Below are 20,814 nucleotides of genomic sequence, written 5' to 3'. Positions count from 1 at the left end.
GGACAAGTGGTAGGATTTGTCATCAGCGTCACGTGTAGACACTGTTGATTGGTATGTGCTTTCCTGTGTGTATTAGCAGTAGCAGCAGCAGCAGCGCAATAAAGACTATACCGCCTCCAAAACCCTGTGGGCGCTTCTACTTTGTCCCATAGGGTCACACTGTGACAGCAACCAGTTTCTATGGGAAAAAATAATAGACCTCTAAATTCTTTGCACTTTTTCATATCCTTATCAAAGCAGCATGAATCCTGACTTTGAAAGCTCCAGTAATGATTTGGTGTGCTATAAAAGGCCATTGAAATCACATTTGGAATGAAATTGGACTACCTCTATTTTCTTTCAGGAGCAGTTGCAGAAACTCGAGGTTGAACTAAGAGAAGTGACAAAGAACAAGGAGAAACTAAGGAAAAACTTGCTTGAACTGATCGAGTACACTCATATGCTGAGGGTGACCAAGACCTTGGTAAAACGCAACGTGGAGGTACTGAACCCCAGCTGTCACCAGGAAAACCTTCTTCTGTGTCAAAGCTCCTTTCCCAAGGCTGCAGGATTTGTTGTCAGTCCAATGCGATGTATTTTTTTTTCCCCAGTTGGACTGTATGACATTAAAAAACAAAACAAAACTAAAAGACTTTACAAGTTCTTTCTAGTGTTGGTTGGTTTTAGCATTAACAGTACTTTATATTTGTAAATTTCTTGGTTTGCAGTTGAAAAAATTCTTAGTATGATCGTGACAAAAATTTAATGGAAGAAATTGAACTCTAAAAATCAGGGTTTCCAAATAACTAAGAGTTAAAATTTTTTTGAAAAGCTTTCGTGTCTTAAGGATACTAAGTCGTCGTCACAGTGGAGAGGCTAGAATGGAAAAGGACATCCTTCTAAGTCAGTTTCACCCGAGTCGTGACTTCTACCAAACAGATCCTAACTTGGAATGAGGCAATAACTTAACGGATACCTGTTCTTTTAAGTGAATATGTTCAGGTGGCTTACAGATGAGGGATGGGGAAATTAGTTTCTAGTAGGCAGAGCTGAGGTTCGTGTCTAAGTGATCATGGGGCTTTGGTTCCCATAGCGAAGTAGTTCGTGACCGTTACTGCCCCCCCCCCCCAAGCTTGTTTGGAAACATGAGAAAGGTGGTGCTGCTTTTAACAAGATCCACTTGGTTTTCTGTGTCTCTTTACAGTTTGAACCCACGTATGAAGAGTTCCCTGCCTTAGAGAATGACTCTTTACTGGACTACAGCTGTATGCAAAGGCTTGGCGCAAAACTGGGGTAGGTGACAGCGACAGACATCAGCCTTCACTACTTGTTGAAGGACAGTGTCTGAATGGGTACCGTCTTATGCCTGGGATTCAATGTACGAAAGCCAATGCAGATTTCAGCTAACACTGCAGTCTTGTGTTTGTTGAATGACATTATTCAGCCATACTGACTTTGTCGACATATGGTGGTCATGTGACCTGCAATGAATTAACTTTTGTGACACTCAGTGTTAACTCCCATAAACTGAGACTCATTGATGGTACAGAGTCTTGTTTTATTTGGTGAGAACCCAGTCTTTATTATTGATGCCTAGTACGGCACTGTAGGATAAGTACTGGACCACAAGGTCAGTTTGAACTGCAAGGTCGCCGAGTCAAACTCACCAGCTGCTCCTTGGAACCCTATACAGGGCCACTATGAGTTAGAACCGACTCGGCAGCACTTAACAACAGCAGCAATCTAATGGGAACTGGTTTTCCCCATGTGATTAGTTGTTTGCTTGTTTTTATGAACTTAAGTTCCTCTGCTCTGTGCTAAGAATTCAGTAGTGTTTTGTTTGAGGATCTGTTTCTGAAAAGAGAATTCATTTTTACATTTGTCAGGGAAATGGGCGTGTTCTTCTCAGCTGGAATCATTTTGTACTCATTCAACTTGGGCTGATTTATTAGTCTTTTGACACAGAAACTAATATGAATTTAAGCCAAAAACCAGAGCTGAATTCTAGCTGGTGGCTATTAAATCTCAGGAAAGTCTTTTTCAACTTCATCTGGAACTCAAGTGTAGATAAATTTTTTGTAGGCTCCTCAGTGAGCTCCTCAGGTCACTGTACCAAAAGGAAATGGTTGATGTTTAACCATTTCAAGAGGTAGCATATGATCAAGAGCCAATGGTACCGAAGGAGGAAGTCCAAGATGCATTGAAGGAATTGGCAAAGAACAAGTCACTAGGAATTGATGGAATAAAAATTTGAAATATTTCAAGAAATTGAGGTGGCACTGGAGGCACTCACTCATCTTTGCTAAGAAATTTGGAAAACAACTGATTATCTGGCCAACTGATTAGAAGAGATCTGAATTTGTGCCCATTCCAAAGAGAAGTGACTCAGTGGAATGCAGAAATCGGAAAATATCTCTGCTATCACATGCAAATAAAGTTTTACTAAAGGTAATACAGAAACGGCTACAATCATACATTGACAGAGAACTTCCATAGGTTCAAGCCGGATTCAGAAGAGGCTGTGGAATGACGGATATCATTGCTGATGTCCGATGGATCTTGGCTGAAGGCAGAGAATATCAGAAAGTTGTTTACTTGTGCTTTATTGACTACACAAAGGCTTTCGATTGTGTGGATCATGACAAGCTACGGACAACATTGTGAAGCATGAGTATTCTAGAACACTTAATTGTGCTCATGAAGAATCTGTACATAGACCAAGAGGCAGTTGTTCAAACAGAACATGGGAACACTGAATGGTTTAAAATTAAGAAAGGTGCTCGATAGGGTTATATTCTTTCACCATAGTTATTCAGCCTGTATGCTGAACAAATAATCCGAGAAGCTGGATTATGTGAAGAAAAACGTGGCATCAGGATTGGAGGAAGATTCATTAACAACCTGTGATATGTAGATGATACAACCTTGCTTGCCGAAAGTGAAGAGGATTTAAAATACTTAACGGTGAAGATCAACGACCATAGCCTTTGGTATGGATTGTATCTCAATGTAAAGAACACAAAAATCCTCACCACTGGACCAATAAACAACATTCTTATCAACGGAGAAAAGATTGAAGTTGTCAAGGACTTCATTCTTCTTGGATCAACTATCAACACTCATGGAAGCAGCAGTCAAGAAATCAAACGATGTATTGCATCAGGCAAATCTGCTGCACAGGAACTTTTTAAAGTATTGAAGAGCAAAGATGTCAGCTTGAGAACTAAGGTGTGCGTGACCCAAGCCATGGTATTTTCACTAACCGCGTATGCATGTGAAAGCTGGACAGTGAATAAGGAAGACCATAGAAGAATTGATGCTTTTGAGTTATGGTGTTGGAGAAGAATATTGAAAGTACCTTGGACTGCCAAAAGAACAAACACATCTGTGTTGGAAGAAGTGCAGCCAGAGTGCTTCTTGGAGGCCAGGATGGCCAGACTTTGTCACTCATACTTGGGATATATCGTCAGAAGGGACCAGTCACTGGAGAAAGATACCATGTTTGGTAAGGTGGAGGGTCAGAAGAAAAGAGGAAGACCCCCAGCGAGATGGATTGGCAAAGTGGCAGCATCAATGGGCCCAAGTGTGGCAACAATTATGAGGTTGGCCCAGGACTGGGCAGTGTTTCGTTCTGTTGTGCATAGGATCACTATGAGTCTTACTGACTTGATGGCACCTAACAACTACAACACAACAGTGAGGTGGAGTTTTTTTCAGTCCACTCATTCATGGGTTGTATCCTTTCACCATACTTAATCTGTGTGCTGAGCCAATCATCGGAGAAGCTGAACTATATGAAGAATGCAGCATCAGGATGGGAGGAAGACTCATTAACAACCTGTGATATGCAGATGACACTTCCTTACATGCTGGAAGGTAAGAGGACTGGATTACTTACTGATGAAGATCACAGACTAACGCCTTCAGTGTGGATTATATTTCAACACAAAGGAAACCTTTGTGAAGTTGTTAAGGATCTCATTTTACTTGCACCAATAATCAGTGCTCATGGAAGAAGCAATCAGGTCATCAAATTATATATTACATTGGGCAAATCAGCTGCAAAGATCTCTCTGTAAAGTATTAAAGAGTAAAGATACCACTTTGAGAACTAAGGTGCGCCTAATCCAAGCCATGATCTTTTCAGTTGCCTCATTGCTTGCGACTAAGGAAGATTTGATACAATTGGATTATGGTGCTGATGACTATATTGACTATACCACAGCGGTCAGAATGATGAACAAATTGGTGTTGTGGGAAGCAGTACAGCCAGAATGCTCCTTAGAAGTGAGATCGATGAGACTTTTCCCGTGTAATTTGGGCATGTTATTAGGAGGGATCAGTCCCTGGAGAAGGACATTCTGCTTGATAAAGTAGAGGCTCAGTGAGAAAGAGGAAGACCCTCAAGGAGATGGCTTGACAGAGTGTCTGCAGTAGCAGTCGGCTCCAACGCAGTAGGTACGTGAGGGTGGTGTAGGACTGGGCGGTGTTGCGGGCTGTTGTACATGAATGTTATGACTTGGAGCTGACTCGGTGACATCTAACAGCATCATCAGCAGTAACACTCATAGGAGGTGTAGTGTAGCCCTATGTGCGAGGGGGTAGGAGTGTCTCAACTTTAGGAGCATTCAGTTTGATCTCCTCACTCACCTAACATTGAACAGGGCTGTGTGTGTCTCTTCTCTCCCTAAACCCTTGGATACAGTTCAGCACTTCAGGACCGCTACAAGGTCCTGTTTTATTTTTAAATCCTAAGAATTTCCTTTATTTATAGGCTTAGCTATACACTTACAAGAGTCCTGGTGTGGCGCTGTAGGATAAGACTGGACCACAAGGTCAGTTTGAACCAACAGATCGGCAGGTCAAACTCACCAGCTGCTCCTCAGAAACCCTACACAGGATCGCTGATTCGGAATCGACTCCATGGCATTTAGCACAACATTGTACTTAAACAGATGTTTCAAACATATTTTATCTAGCATCTGCAGATGTTGTGGAGTCGAACAGTTTCAGATGCCTTCTCTACCTTATTGCCAGCAATGGAAGTCTTCCTTGTTCTTTTGATGATGCTTTGACATCTGTTTCCTCCAGTTGACTATAGGTTGTCTTTCTTGTCTTTTAGATTTGTGTCTGGCCTTATTAGCCAAGGAAAAGTTGAAGCTTTTGAAAAAATGTTGTGGAGGGCCTGCAAAGGTTACACCATCGTGACCTATGCAGAACTGGACGAGTCCCTCGAAGACCCTGAAACAGTGAGTAAATGTCCTGGTCACCCTTTAACCATCAACAGACCAGCAGAAAACATGGAGGTCCAGTATACAGACCTAGTTTCTCTGGAGCCATTTGAGAGGCTGTTGCTAACTGGATGCTCCGTTGGTTTTGAATATATTCTTTATGAGTTCTGAAACACAAGGACTGGTGTGGCACTGTGGGCTAATACGCCAGACTGCAAAGCCATTTGAACTGCAAAGTTGGCAGTTCAAGCTCACCAGCTGCTCCTCGGAAACCCTCTACAGGGTCGCTATGGGTTGGAACCGACTCGATGGCACTTCACAACAACAACAGAACACTCTTTTATTCTCACAGTTTATAAACCCTCCAGCCAGCCCGAGTCACTGCCGTCTAGTTGGTTCGTATTCATAGCAGCCATACTGGGCCCAGGAGAGCTGCCTGAGGGTTTCTATTGCTGTCAGTGTTGAGGGAAGCAGGCAGCCACGTCTGTCAAGGCGCAGCGAAGCACTTTAACCACTGCATCACCAGGGCTCCTTCATTATCACGATGCAGCCATCCAAGTCAGGGCATCCACACAGAAATGGGAGTCCTGCTATGGCTCTGTGGGTTAATGTGCTAGACCGCATGCTCTGTTTGAATGGCAAGGTTGGTGGTTCAAATCCGCCAGCCAGTCCTCAGAAACCCTATAAAGGATTGCTGTGCGTCGAAACCTACATAAACAATAGCAGCGCAGAAATGCCTCTGCCCTCTGATCCTCTGAGCCCGTTCAGACTTCACCCCTTGTTCAGCCCAGTGTTGTTCTGGAAGCTTCACTCATCTTCTTAGGGAGGGACTTAGGAGATCTTGGACACTTTTGAGTATTACAAACCAATTCTTTAGTAGCACATACTTCGCTTGTCCTATGCTTCCTCATGACTAGTGCCCAGAAGTGTGTCTAGGGCAGGAACCTCCCAGAAAGGACCCATCGCTGGATCCTTCCAGGTGGCGCACAATTTCAGCTTGTCCATGACTAGTGGTGTTCATCTTGAACTCTTGATTCCATTGAAAGTTCCTAGACTTCTTGGGAAAATGCTCTTTTTTTTTCTTGTAATTATTAAGAATTTGAAGGGAAAGTGCTTGAAACGATGTCATTTCCTATTCCTTATCAGATTTCCAGTTCATTTGTTTTATTCAGTGGATTGTATTCTGTTACAAATTGTTGTTCGTTTTAACACCCAGATTCTCCCAGACTTGGCCAGTTGGAGCCCCTTCAGTCCGATTTTTTTGTCCTTTCTACAGGTTCCTTTCTCTTTGTTTTTTTTAAAGCAATACCTTGCTTTTTTTCACAGTGCAGTGTTCTGAATTCATTGTAGCATTTCCCTCACAGGCTCTAGAATCAACCATTTCTCCAAGATGTGTGGTTCTGTTAGCAGAGAATGGTCTTTAGAAGTCAGAATGCAGTTGCTGGGGGTGCATGTTGATAGTGTGGCTGCTCCCAGGCTCTGAGTGGACAGTTCTGTGAGTTGTGCACATGATACGTGTGCACACGCACACTCAAGCAGAAGTACATACATACACACATTGGTAGCTTACTGGATACTGAAAGCTGTGAGTTCACATCCGGTTCAAATCTATCGTCAGAATTCGTTCTAGTTTTCACCTTGTGTTTGTAATTCCTTCAACAGTGAGACACTTAGATCCTGTGATTTTAACTAGGGTTGCTACTTTGATGAATCCCTCTGCCTGTTTGAGCTCCAAGTTTTCCATCTGGGTGGCCCCCAGGAATGGATACCTTGTTACTCTGCTGGGGTTCTGACACGGTGTGCCCTGCCGTTCCCAGTGTGCATGCCTCCTCACCTTGCTCTGTGAAGTGTCTGTCATACCAGGCGGCTACTCCCTTTGACCACTTTTTCTTCCATGGAGGCTCACCTCCCTTTGTCTGGGCGACTCTTTGCACGGATGCCTGTCTCAGCCTGCTTGGGCTCTGATACCTGCCCTGGACACCCTTCTGCGTGGGTGCCTCCTCACCCTCGGGGTCTGGCATCTGCCCTGGACTGCTGTTGTTCTTCTCCCACAGTTCCTCCCTCCTGTCTACCTACTTCATGGTTTTCGGTGTGAATTGTTCAGAAGGGAGGTGGAGGAGCAAGGCAGGGAAAGCCGCAATCCCCTTTTGAGATGTCTCTGTTTTTATATTTCACAGCACAAACCATTGCATTGCTCTGAAAGAGTGTGAACTGATCAGTCAATGGTAGAAAAGAGAAAAAAGAGTTCCTAATTTATTTTCCCTAAAATTACGTCAGGAATTTTGCCTAAACAATGGATTAGTTCCCTTAGGAGTCTTGGTGGTGCAAGTGGTGAGGCCTTTGACTGCTAACCTAAAGGTTGGTGGTTCAAACCCACCAGCTACTCAGTGCTAAAGATGAGGCAGTCTGCTTCTGTAAAGATTTCCAGCTTTGGAAACCCCATGGGGCAGTTCTAACCTGTCCTACAGGGTTGCTGTGAGATGGCAGTAGGTTTGGGGTTTGAGGTAGGCCAGACATATGCAGAAGAAAGAGGTTGCCTATGAAATGAGCATGACCTGGCTCACAGGCATATTGTGTTCAGTTTTATCTGTTGTTGTTGTTAAGTGCCGTCGAGTCAGTTCCGAGCCATAGTAACCCTGTCCAGGGTTTCGAGCTCCTTTATCTTTTGGGTACTTGTAAATACGTGTTGAGTGAATAAATGAATGAACCAACCTTTGAACAGTGTTCGGCTGCCTGAGTTTTGACAGTTACACCCTCAGAAGTGACAGTCTCCTCATTTACTCTTTGCAGGGAGAAGTCATAAAATGGTATGTGTTTTTAATATCCTTCTGGGGAGAGCAGATTGGCTACAAAGTTAAGAAGATATGTGATTGGTAAGAAAACAAGTAGCTCTTATAGTTTTGTTTGTTTGTTTGAATGTATTCAGTAACCTGTCTTGTTGTAAGCCTATGGGCAGGGTAAAATTGGCTAATCGGGTTTCCAGGGCTGAAATCTGCATGGGGCTGGACCAGCAGGTCTTTTCTCCCCTGGAGGAGCTGGTGGGCTCAAACCACCGACCTTCTGGTTAGAAACAAAGAGCTTTAATCATGTGCCACCAGGGTTCCTTCAGTAATCTCTTGTTTCCCTCTGTATTTGAAAAGAGAAACAGTGGGTTTAAAGACTGCTGCTTGATGATACGTGGTTTCTCTGTCATGGTACCTAGTTCTTAGAATTCAGGTTTGTGGTCTCTTTTGCATGTGTATTTTAAAAGAAACTCAGAGGCAGGAACCACATTAACTATGCGCTTGGGTTTAATTTCCCCCCTTGGGAATCAAGACTTGAGATCATCAAGTGCAGATGGAATCACATTTGATTATTTTGTGCCTTTCTCTTGCTTTCTGCTTTGTCCTGCTTACCTGTTGCCATTGGCCACCTGTTTCACCACTTGGCCATTTCTCCTTTGAGGGGAAGGGGTTGATGAGGGGAGGAATGTAGGCTCCTGGGTTTGGTGTCTTAGCCCTGTCTAAAACGGGATGCCGTTCATCTCTCACACAGTTGTACTAACTGAGATGTTGGATAACAACACAGAAACCTGTGCTCTGGTCAATACACAGGAAAATAAGCAAAAAACCAACAAAACCCCTCAAAGCACACCCCTGACAGATTGCCTAGTTTTTGCAGGGGGTTGGCCAGGCAGGATTCAGTTTACCGAAGTTTGCTGCTCCAGCACTGGTGGTCTGGAGAGCAGTTTTGGGGTGATGCCGAAAACCTTTGGTCATCTTTGTAGAAGTAGATTTATTTTTATATAAGAAAAAATCATCATCAGCGCAACAAAGCCATGGTTTCACAGATGCAAGCTGCAGTGGGGATTTGAGTTTTAAAGTCAGAACTGAGGGACACACCGGTGGTGTGATGGTGAAAACGCTGACGTGGGGCACAGGGGAGGCCTGACTTTCCCCGGTATGTGGGTGTCCCGTGCCCTGTGAGACCATGCTGGCCTCTAGAGGCCACACTGGTGACCTCAGAGACCTGTCACTGTATTGATGGGAAACCAGAGATTCCTCCACTTTCTTCACTCACTATTGTTTTGTTTGTCTTTTTCCTCCCCCCAGTGGGCAACCTGCTTCAGTGTCCACGCTGTGGGCAAGGCGGTCAGGCAGTGATTCAGGGCAGCAGCTTGGTCTGACATGGGACACTGTGATGAGAGGCCCTTTGGGACAGGCCTGCCATAAGTTGCCAAAAGTCTAAACCCATAGTTTTTCCTTCTTTCTTTTTTCTGTTGTTAAAGTAACTATGGTTGTGTTTTAAATTTAAAAAAAAATTATTGTGAATTAAGTGAAGGTTTACAGATAGGATAATGGGTTTTATATTCATCAGATTGTATACTTTGTTTCAACTCAATGATTGCAATCCCCTCCACTTACCAACAGTTGTCCTGTTTCCTCCCTGTGGCTACCCTTGTACAAATATCCTTCTTCAAACTCCTAACGTATCTATAGAATATGAATGTATGTATATCCCACGCTTTCTACCATACCCATTCAGCCTGTGTCTGTCTGTGTATCTACACCCAGACCTTGTGTCGTGTTTGCTTTGGTTTTCTTAAAACCAGTTTAATGATTCTCAGGAGTCCTGGTTGCACAGCAGTTAGGCGCTCAGTTGCTCACGGGAAGGTCAGCAGTTCAAGACTACCCTGTGACTCCATGGGAGACAGAACTAGCAATCAGTTCCCGTACAGATGTCAGCCTTGTGGGGCAACTCTGATGTGTCACATGGGTTGCGGTGAGTTGGAATCGACGTGATGAAACTAAGCCACAACAAATGACTCCCAACCCACGGATGCTGGAGAGCTCTATAGCCTTGGAGTTCCAGGAACTTCCAGGGATTGCTGAGGGCAGGAACAGTATTTGGGTTTGGGAGAGTTTGTTAAATGTGTGCAAGTCAGTAGCTGATGATGGACTGCCCATGTGCTGACTGCCCCTAGGGCCGGCGCCCATACCTGCCCCCTCTACAGCGGGGCCGCTCCTGTTCTATTTTGGACGAGGCTACGTCTTGGTGGTGAATTGAATTTGGTTTAGAAATAGCCTCTTTGAGTCACTGCAGACGTGAGACTGTGCTTCATTCTGTCTTCTAGTTACCACTGCCACATTTACCCCTATCCAAACACCGCGGAGGAGCGGAAAGAGATCCAGGAGGGACTGAATACCCGGATTCAAGATCTTTATACTGTGAGTAAACCGGAAACTCGCCTGTCCTTATCAAAGGGGTGTATGTAAAACACAGAGGAGTCCATTCATTTTCATTCTTTCTTAACTCGGCCAATTTTGGTGGTAGTCAAATCACGGTTTGTTTTTCTTTCATTTTATTGTGATTTAGGTGAAAGTTGACAGAGCACATTGGTTTTCCATTTAACAACTCACACACATTTTGTTTTGTGACATTGATTGCTGTCCACACAATGTAACAGTCCTCTTCCCACTTCCTCCCTGGCTTCCCATTTCCATTTGTCCTTTTTCCCTATCCCTTCTGCCTTTGTTGCTTCTTCGCTGGGCAAATCAAATCAAGGCATTTTTAGTGAGATAGGAACATCACTTCTATCCCTCTTCTCCATGGTCGTTTATTTTAGTAGCCTCTGAGAAACTTGTGACAAAGATTTCTCTGATCACCTTTGATATGTTGGGTTGAAATTCTTCTTCACTAAAGCGAAGCAAACCCATTCCAAATGGCAGGTTTTATTTGGCATGCTCTCTTTTAAATGGTGTTTGTGTTTATCCCAGTTCTTTGGTGGTAGGTAACAGAAGGAAATTCTGAGGGACTAGGATGGGAGTTGGTGGCTCACAGGGCTGACGGAGGTTGGGCCAAGTTCAGTAACAGATGAGAGACTCCAGATCTCTCTCAAAGCCACTTGTTCATGATACAAAAGTCAGGCCATCGGGCCACCAGGGATGACAACTTCTAGCCATTTCTTGTGTCCTCGCTGCATGCTCTTAAGAGCCAGCGTCCAAAGGGAGAGCATGTGAGTGGAGAGGGGAAGGAGCTGCTCATTGGACAGACGCTCTGAAGGCAGGGGCCTGAAAGTGTGTCTGGGTGCTGTGTGGATATGCAGTAAGGAATGCCTGCCATTCAGCTGGTCTCCGTGCTTCCCAAGGTGCTCCACAAAACCGAGGATTACCTGAGGCAGGTGCTCTGTAAAGCTGCTGAGTCGGTCTACACCCGCGTCATCCAGGTCAGGAAGATGAAAGCCATCTACCACATGCTCAACATGTGCAGCTTTGATGTGACCAACAGGTGCCTCATCGCCGAGGTCTGGTGCCCCGAGGCAGACCTGCAGGAGTTGCAACGCGCGCTCGAGGAAGGCTCAGTAAGTCAGCCAGGTTCTGCTGGCCACAGTGACCTGGGGGATACAACAGAGTGTTAGCGTGGCCTGGTTCCAATAGAGGCTCTGTGCGGGCTCTCAACTGAGTCGTTTGTGGGCTTCTCTGGGTGGGGCTCACAGCTAAACACTTGGCTGCTGGCCCTGGGGTTGGATGTTTGAACCCACCAGCAGCTCCTTGGCAGAAAAGCCTGGTGCTCTAATTCTGGGAGATCAGCTACTGAAAAGCCTATGGTGAGCACAGTTCTCTGTGGAATGTGTGGGGTCGCTGTGGTGAAGTGGTCCATGGTGACTGGCTTGGCTTCTGTGTTGGTTTAGTCATTCGAGGATGCGTGTGTGTGGCTGCAAGTTCAGTTTGTTCTTCTGAAGCAAATTCTGAAGCAAAACGATGAGGTGCATTCACATAGTTTAAAGAAAATACAAATGTGTTTGTGTGTCGGTGTGCTTACAAGAAGGTGTGTGTGTGTGTGAGACTATGACAGGCTGCAGGGAAGTGGCCTTCTTCTGCTCTGCACCTCATCTATCCAACCCCCCCGCCATCGGAAGAAGCTAGTCTCTGTTGTTCCTCCTATGCTATCCTTCTAGTCCCTGAACGCAGATCAGCATATAGGAGTAAATTTTTCCTTCTCATTCTTTGTAAAAGGCGCTGTTTATACTGTTCTGTACCTTGTTCTTTTTCATAGAAGCAAACTTCCCTCTTCTTTTTCACAACTCTTTAATATTCTGCTGGGATATGCCAGGTGGTTTCCAATTGTATAAATACTCTTGCGATGAATAATGTATTAATTATGCCATGGTATCTGTAGGATAAATCCCCGGAAATGGCATGACTGGGTTGGTTTTGGTGGAAATTGCCAGAGGTCGTGTTTCTTTTCTTTCAGCACGTTGCATGTTTAAGAGCCTTTTTGCTCTTCTGTTTCTGTGTGAACATCTTTGCCAGTTTTATTCTGGGCTGTTGGTCTTACTTTAGCTAATTAATATTGGTACGTTTTCTGTGGCATAAAAATATTTCTCCAGTTGTTTTTTTTTGTGTGTGTGTGTGTGTCTTTTGAATATTATTCATGGTACTTTTGTTAGTTTGTTCTGTATTCTTTTGTTATGTGCACTTGAATTGATCCATCTTCCCTGTTGTATCTCTGCACTTTCAGTCTTTGGCTTTTCTCAAACCAGAGTTACAAAATAATCGTTCCATGTTCTTCCCACCAGGTGCTTTCTTCTTCAAAAATTGATTCTCGACCTTGAAAATGATGGTATAAATATTTCACCTAGAAATACCTTGAAAACAAATGTTCAGACATGTTTTCATGTTAATCACCTTTTGTATTTTACATCTGTGGACGCCAGTGTAAAGTGCTTGATAATGAGAAAGAAGATAATGTATCATTTGTTGTTGTTTAGTGCAGTGAGTCCGACTCATAGTGACCCTACCCTAACGGGTAGAGGGTTTTCGAAGCTGTAAACTTGGCAGGAGCAGAAAGCCTCGTCTTTCTCCCATAACTCATCAATAGAATCAGTTACTGTGGAGCATGAAACATCTGTTTTAAGGGCAAATATAGATGAGTTTTTTTGAGGTGACACCAGTTTTTGAGGGATGTGACTAATATTCCTGGTATGTGTGTTGCTTGTATGTGTTTTGTTTTTAAACTGGTAAAGTCCTCAGATTTAGTTCTGTTTGGAGAACGGGCTGCTATCTATGGCAGCTCTTGCACGTACACTCCTAGTGTCTTTTGAGACCTGCTTGTTCAGGTACCATTGGCCATTTGCATTTGTCCTCATGTTGTGATTAAGTGCTGTCAACTTAGTTCCAACTCCTAGCGACAACCTTTATAGGGTTTCCGATTGGGTTTGAACTGCCAATCTTGTGGTTATCAGTTCAGTGCTTATCCTATAGCACCACACCAGGCGTGCGCTTGTCCTCACAGTGCACAGCTACTCTCTGCTCCATCTCTAGGTTTCTGGCTCCCTGGCTTTGCCGTCAATGTCACGGAGCGCTCTGTTGCTCCTTTGATGGTGTCCTTGTGCCCACATCCGCTCCCTCTCTCCTTTCTTTTCTCTTCTGTTGCTTTTCCTTTCTCCTTGGAACTGTGGTTTTCTTGAAGAAGGGCTGATTTTGATAGACATTATCAGACAGTTTGAGCGTTTTCTAGTGTTGATGAAAACCAGCTAATCACTGTTTGTCAAGGTATGTTGAGTCTTTGCTCGTCACAGTTGCCTTGGTGAGTTGGCTGAAGTCCAGAGGTCTGTCTGTCTGTCTGTCTGCCGGAGGCTTTGATCCTGGTACACAGTAGACACACAGCAGGAGGCCTCTGGCTTAAAGTGGGAAACTGCTTAGCTTCTAGCCTGTACCCCACTCAGGGGTCCTTACCTTGATGTCTCTCTAGTCCTTTGGATGTCTGAAGCTGGTCCTCTAGAAGATTCCTTGGGGAGGAGGGATTCCTGGAAGTCTTGAGTGTTGATAGCAGTGTCTGTCTGCTGCCTTTACAATTAGAAGTTACTTATCTTAGAAAGAAATCTCTGACTCTTTTTTTTCCCCTTGATTGAGTAGCTTAAACATACACTGTTTTCTTTTGGCATAACATGGTGCTGACAAAAAGCTTGATGGTAATAAAATTTTCTTTTCTTTGTATGTCTTGTGCTTTTTTGGCTTAGATGGTCAGAGAAGGTTTTCTTTCTCTTTAATGTCTAGTGATGTCACTGTATTATGCATCATTGGGGTCATTTCAGCTAGGCCTTTTCAAATATATATATTTTGTATTTTTTTTCTCTAGGAAATGTGTTCCCAGGTTGTAGACTTTAGTATTTATTCTGTTTTCTGCGTTGATTCTCTTCTTTAGGGCGTCCTATGATCCTAACTTAGACCGTCTTTGCTTTTCTTCAATATTTGTCCCTTTTAAGAAAAAAATGTTTTGTTTTTTCTTCACATCTTTTTGACTTGAATAAATTTACTCTCTTTTCATTTCTGTTTCTCATAAGGTATTATTGGAAAGAGTCCTTCTGGTTTAGTCTTCACTTCTGAAATAATGTTTTTGTTTTGTTTCTAATTCCTTCTTAAGTACTGTGGCCTCATTTTTAAGTTTTTCTCATTCTCATTCTTACTGCACCCCCTTTAAAAAAATTATTGTGGTTTGTGTGAAAGTTTATAGAGCATGTTTTCCATCCAGCAATTTATACACATTTTGTGACGTTAGTTGAAATCCCCTCAATGTAATAGCAGGAGTTTTGGTGTGGCACTGTGGGTTTAGGTGCTGAACTACAAAGTTGGTTTTGATCTGCAAGGTTGGCTGTTCAAGCTCACTAGCCACTCCTCGGAAACCCTATATAGGGTTACTATAGGTCAAAACCAACTCGATGGCACAATGTAATAGCAATGCTTCGACTTCCTCCCTGGGTTCTTGGTTTCCATTCTCTCTTCTTTCCAGCCCCTCCTGCCTTCATTGTTTGTGGTAAACATTGTTTTGTGGTAAATTCTGCCCGTTTCGTCTGGTACGGTTGGTGGTTCTGAGGAGCATGTCCCTCACGGGTGTTTCTGTTCACTCTATGAGCCTCTGTGCGGTGTGACGAAAACATGATCCTTGGGGGTGGGTTCAATTGCAGGTTTAAAGGCTGTCTAAGGTCCTGGGGAAGGAGCTCTGGTAGTGTAGTGGTTACGAGTTGGGCTGCGAGCCTTTAGGTCAGCAGTTCGAAACTACTAGCTGTGCCGCGGGAGAAAGATGAGGCTTTCTGCTCCAGTAAAGATTTACAGCCTCGGAAACCCTGTGCAGGGTCGCTATGGGTCAGAATTGACTTGACAGCACTTACCAACCACAACAATCACAAGGTCCTGGGGTGGTGCTGTAGGATAAGCACTGGACTGCTAACCACAAGGTCAGTGGTTCAAATCCACCAGCTGCTCCTTGGAAACCCATTACAGTGTTGCTATAAATCAGAACTCACTCCATGGCAACAAGAAGAAGGACCATAGTTTCTGGGGTTCCTGCTGCGTTTTGATATTTTGTATCATTTTCAGAATTCTGTAAACTTCCTTAGAAGCGGACGAATACGGTTTTGCTGTGATTTGTAGACATGTCTTTGTGGTGTGCTCTGTCTCATAGTTTATTATAGGGATGCTAGTCTGCTTCTGAGTTTCTTTTTCCTCATTTTCACTTTGTGTAAGGTTTGACCTCTGTCCTTCTCTGTGGATTATTTGTACATGAAATTATTCTACAGTGTGTTTAGATACTCAACGAAATTCTATGTAACATAAATGCTAGTTTTACGAGGCGACTGTGCATTATGATATACTGTGTGATAAAATGTTAAGTTCCATATTGGGGACCACGGTGTCTTCCATATGCTAAGCACTGGACTGCGAACCACACGGTCAGGAGTTGAAGCTTACCAGCCGCTCCGCAAGAGGAAAATGAGGCTTTCCGCTCCTGTAACGATTCAGAGGCCTGGTGTGGTCCTGTGGGTTAAAGCACTGGATTGCAAGGTCGCTTTGAACAACAAAGTCGGTGGTTCAAGCTCACCAGCTGCTCCTCGGGAACTCTATATAGGGTCGCTATGGGTTGGAATTAAATTGATGGCACACAACAACAAAAGCTTTAAAGTTTCAGAAACCCTGTACAGTGCCAACTCGATGGCACTTAACAACAACAATATTCTCCACATTTTTATGCAATTTATTTTCTGGAGCAAGTTTATGATATCTTAAGAACTTTTAGAAGAAATTAAACAAAGGAGAGCTCGCATAATGTCCTTTTGTTTTTTGTGTTTTGATCAAATCTAGGTTGCCGTGGTCTCTGGGATGTCCTGGGTTGGGGTCCCCCCACCCCTTTTATCTGGATCTTCTCTTTCCTTTCTCTCTTGCTCCTTTCCCGCTAACTTCTCTCAGCGTAGACCCTTTGGGACTCACATACTCTTGAGTTGGACAAAACACCTTTGGTTCAGCAGCTGTTCTCAGGTTCGCTTCTCACGCTTTCCTGGGAAGATCTGTGGGCTTTTTTTGGAGTGTTCTCAGCCTGTCAGCTGTCACCTTGCTTCTCTTGCTTCCTCCAGGCCAGAACCGGGTGTCACACAGGTCTTGTACCTATCAGCAATGTGTCCCTCACCCATTTGTATTTTGGGGTTTATGGGAACGTGATTTTTTGTAAATTTTCTCTGTGGGTTTTAGATTTTGCTATATGGCTGCGCTGTCTGCTCTTATAGGCATCCTAAGATGTGTGTGGAGTCAATTCTGACTCCTAGTGAGCCTCTGCGACAGAGAACAACTGCCCTGTGGGGTTTCCCAGCTTAATCATTGTAGAAGCAGACTGTGACAGCTTTCTCCTGCACAGTGGCTGATGGGTTCAAACTGCTGACCTTCCGGTTACCAGCTAAGTGCTTTAACCACTTCACCACCAAGTATCCATGAAGGAATTGAAGGAGATTCAGAACTATACTATTGCTGGAATGTCCTAGAATCTCTTCACGTGTGGGTGTTTTAAGACGTAATATTGATGGACTAGGAGTTGCAAATAGTTCTTACTAATATCTAAGTACTGTCTTTCTATAAAGAATGTGGTTACTTTTAGGTTCAAATGTAAACTTTTCTATCTCTAGTTTATTTAGTTTCTGTATGTTGGATTTAATAAAAATGCATTTATCTTAACAAAAAAGAAGTAATATTGACTGGAAAAGTTTGGCTTACTTTACTACTTGAAAAGTTGTCATTTTCATCATACCTTAGTCCTTAGAGGAATTGGAAACACTGAAGGGAGAAGTTACCCACACAGTTTTGTTGCATGAATAAAGGGTGACACATAGCAGGTGACTGATAGTTGTTTAAAGAATCTTTGGGCGGTAATTTTTTTCCTGTGGTTTTTTGTCTGTTTGTTCGTTTGTTTTTAACGTGAAAGAGGGAGAGCGGTGCTACAATCCCCTCGTTCATGAACACGATCCCAACCAAAGAAACACCCCCAACTCTGATCCGCACCAACAAATTCACCGAGGGCTTTCAGAACATCGTGGATGCCTATGGAGTTGGCAGCTACAGAGAAGTGAATCCAGGTGGGGACAGTGAATTTCCTGATCTTTCTGTTTTCTCTGTTGATAAGAGGATGTGGTCGGTGTTAGGGGAAGTAGGCTCAGTCTTGCTGTTTTATTATCTTATTTTATGTTCTTAATCTAACTAACCACTTACTTTGATCTCAGGGTCGCTAAGACAGCCATGGTCAGTTTGCACAGCTGTTTGGAGTAGCTAGGATTCTCTGCTTTTACTGAGAATTAGAATCCTCTGACCCGCTCTTCCTCTCGGCAGCTCTCTTCACTATCATCACTTTCCCCTTTTTATTTGCCGTGATGTTTGGAGATTTTGGACATGGCTTTGTGATGTTCTTATTTGCCCTCTTGTTGGTGTTAAATGAAAATCATCCTCGACTGAGTCAATCTCAAGAGGTAAAAATAACAATAGTCTACATCTTTCTGTTGGGTTGGGTGGCAGGAATGGTGGCTGTATCCAGGTTCCTTCAGTGTTAAGTGTGGTGACTATCATCACTGACCTGCCTGAGATGCAGGAGACGCACAGTTTGGCATCTCAATATAACAGAGACTTCTCCTAGGACCTACCAGGGAATTCCTGAGTGCGTGGTTAAGAGCATGCAGAATCCTGATCAGAAGGGGAGAAAATGTAGAACAGAATTTAAAATGCTCAGAATCCAGAATTTCTGAATCCATTGAGGCTGGAAATGATTGCCCGTAGATTATCTTTAAATTGTAAACCTGTTTAAAATTGTGTTCAAACTAGACTGTAGTGTGCTCTTCTAAAGAATTTTCTATGGGGGATCTAGTTGACAACAGCAACTTGAAAAATTAGATTGGAAGCTTAGGGAGCAGGGAGTTTAGGATACTAGGAGAAGAACAACTCAGAAAAGGAAGGTTGAGGTTGGTTTTACAAGTTAAAGAATATAGTCAGTGTCACTGAACTATAATGGAGATCTTGTTGAATTGGTGTATGTGTTCTGTATATAGTCTCAACAACCTCCGAACATGTCAAAGTGAATTCCTACCACCTGAATCCATTTGTCCTGTCCCTTTATCCCCTTTTCACAGATCATGAGAATGTTCTTTGACGGCCGGTACATCCTTTTGCTGATGGGCTTGTTCTCAGTGTACACAGGCCTCATCTACAACGACTGCTTTTCCAAGTCGGTAAACATTTTTGGCTCCGGGTGGAATGTGTCCGCCATGTACAGCTCGAGCCACCCCCTGACTGAGCATAAGACCATGGTTCTTTGGAAGTAAGTCTGCATGCCGCCTGTCGTGGGGAAAGATGTCTGCGAGGCTTTTCCTGCAGCTTGCAGCAAGTCTGCTCACTCTGTGTTCCCTTCACAGCGACAGTGTGGTCCGACACAGCAAGATCCTGCAGCTGGACCCCAATGTGCCCGGAGTGTTCCAAGGCCCTTACCCTTTCGGTATTGACCCGGTCAGTATGCTTCCTTCTCACCGTTACTTTCAGTTTCTCTTCAGCTGCCGCCTGGTTTTCACTGCCACTGTGGTTCTCATTTGAGAAGAGCGGTTCACATTTTTGTGCTCAAAGGGTCAGAAGCTGGGGTGATTACTTTGTGGACATCCCGAACTGAGCAGGATTCTAGCTGAGGCTGATCCAGTGGCTTCAGCACTCTGGAAACTGAGGCCAGTGACTGAACACAAGAATCCCGAGTGTTGCTCTACACAAGATGCAGCGATATTGTCTGCCCCCTCCTCTGGCCTGTTTCATTCTTGTGACAGTGCCACCTGAGGAGTCATTCAATGTGTGCTGCTTCTTATAGTTTGGCTCTTTGTGCATGAATTACTGTTAACCCTTTAGAAAATCAGGTGGAATTTTAGAGCCAAAAGGGAGCTTAAAATCCAACAACCCAGCTGCTTACCGAGGTAGTTCTGTGAAGGAGAATAAAGGAGCTTCAGGTACTGGGACCCCTTGCCCCTCACTCAGCACAGGCCTAGTGGCTGGACTGCCACCATGGCGTTAGATTGCAGGGGGCTGGGGCAGCGTCTACAAGGACCATCGGGGGCCCCCTGAGCGATGTGCTCTCCAAAATTGGTTTGGAAGAATGTGAATGCCTTGGGCAGTGAGAATGAAAAATCAGAAAGCTGAGCAAAACATTTGAGGGGGCTTCAAAAGGTTCATGGAGGAGAGGACTTCTGGCACTTCCCTGACTAGGCAGCTCAGGTAGGGCAGTCTCAGGGAAAAGGGGCAGAATTGCACATAAGAAACCTCTGTCTAGCAGACAGACAGCCTTTGAACAAACATAAGATCTTATATTTCAACATTCTGAACTCGTTTTTTTAAAAGATCAAATTGCTGAGGAATTACAGGCATTTTGAGCTTTTGCCTGCCTGCACGCAGCTCCCACTTCTGCGCCCGCGCCGGCGAGTGCCTCTGCCCCCTGCAGACCTTGGAATGCTGCATTTAGAAGGCTGCATTTCCAGAGAAAAGAAAGCATAAACTTAACGAACAAAGCCGAACAAATAGAGAGGGATATTGGCGCGGATATCAGGAAATTAGGGGTACCCACGGTACAGAGAGACTGAGAGAGGCATTTTTTACGTCATCAAATACGGACACTACCTCCCTGCAGCCACTGCCCCCAGCCCTCTACTGCCCTGGCCTAGACCAGTCCTCTGCCAAACCTCCGAGGCTCAGGAAAGCCCAAGGCACAGGCCCGCCCACTGAGGCCAAGGCCCTCCCAAGGCCCAGACACTCCCACTGAGGCCAAGGCCTGCCCTGAGGCCCAACCCGCCCACAGACTGGTCACAAAGGCCCAGGCCCAATCAAGGCCCAAATCGCCTACGCGCCTCGTGGCCCAGGTGGTCCACAGCCCGGTCACTGCAGAGGTCCAAGGCCCCCAAGGTCCAACCCGCTGTGTAGCCAGGTCACTGAGGCCCAGGGCCCCGGAGGCCCAACCTGCCGTTTAGCCCGGTCGCCAAGGCCTAGTGCCCCTGAGACCCAACCTGCCCTCAGCCCAGTCCCCGAGGCACAGGCCCCCCGAGGCCCAATCTGCCCAACCCGCCCGCTAAGACCCAAGCCGCCCCATGTCCAGCTGCTGATACCCAGGCCCACTGAGGCCCAAACCGCCTGCCTGAGGCCCACACCACCCTCCCGATGCCCAACCCTCCTGCAGCCCAGTCACTGATGCCCAGGCCCCAAGAGGCCCAAACCGCCCACCCTAGGCTCAACCCACCCACCCGAGGCCCAAACAGCCCGCCGCCGAGGCCCAGGCCCAACTGAGGCCC

At 44.9% G+C, this 20,814-nt stretch overlaps 1 protein-coding gene across 1 annotated transcript in view; it reads left to right on the top strand.

Moving 5' to 3' along the window:
* ATP6V0A2 (ATPase, H+ transporting, lysosomal V0 subunit a2) overlaps positions 1–20,814 on the top strand; it is a 54,090-nt gene that overhangs the window by 12,957 nt on the left and 20,319 nt on the right. The window contains exons 4-13 of the mRNA XM_006865366.1: positions 344–481; positions 1,184–1,272; positions 5,102–5,228; positions 8,001–8,083; positions 10,324–10,417; positions 11,338–11,550; positions 17,439–17,589; positions 17,840–17,976; positions 18,631–18,818; positions 18,913–19,003. Coding sequence (XP_006865428.1) covers positions 344–481; positions 1,184–1,272; positions 5,102–5,228; positions 8,001–8,083; positions 10,324–10,417; positions 11,338–11,550; positions 17,439–17,589; positions 17,840–17,976; positions 18,631–18,818; positions 18,913–19,003 — 1,311 coding nt within the window. The remainder of the gene's footprint in view (positions 1–343; positions 482–1,183; positions 1,273–5,101; positions 5,229–8,000; positions 8,084–10,323; positions 10,418–11,337; positions 11,551–17,438; positions 17,590–17,839; positions 17,977–18,630; positions 18,819–18,912; positions 19,004–20,814) is intronic.

This window comes from Chrysochloris asiatica, unplaced genomic scaffold (genome assembly GCF_000296735.1).
Source record: "Chrysochloris asiatica unplaced genomic scaffold, ChrAsi1.0 scaffold00078, whole genome shotgun sequence".
In the NCBI taxonomy this organism is placed as follows: domain Eukaryota; kingdom Metazoa; phylum Chordata; class Mammalia; order Afrosoricida; family Chrysochloridae; genus Chrysochloris; species Chrysochloris asiatica.
Note: the sequence above shows the minus strand (reverse complement) of the source record. Positions and strands in the feature narration are given on the sequence as shown.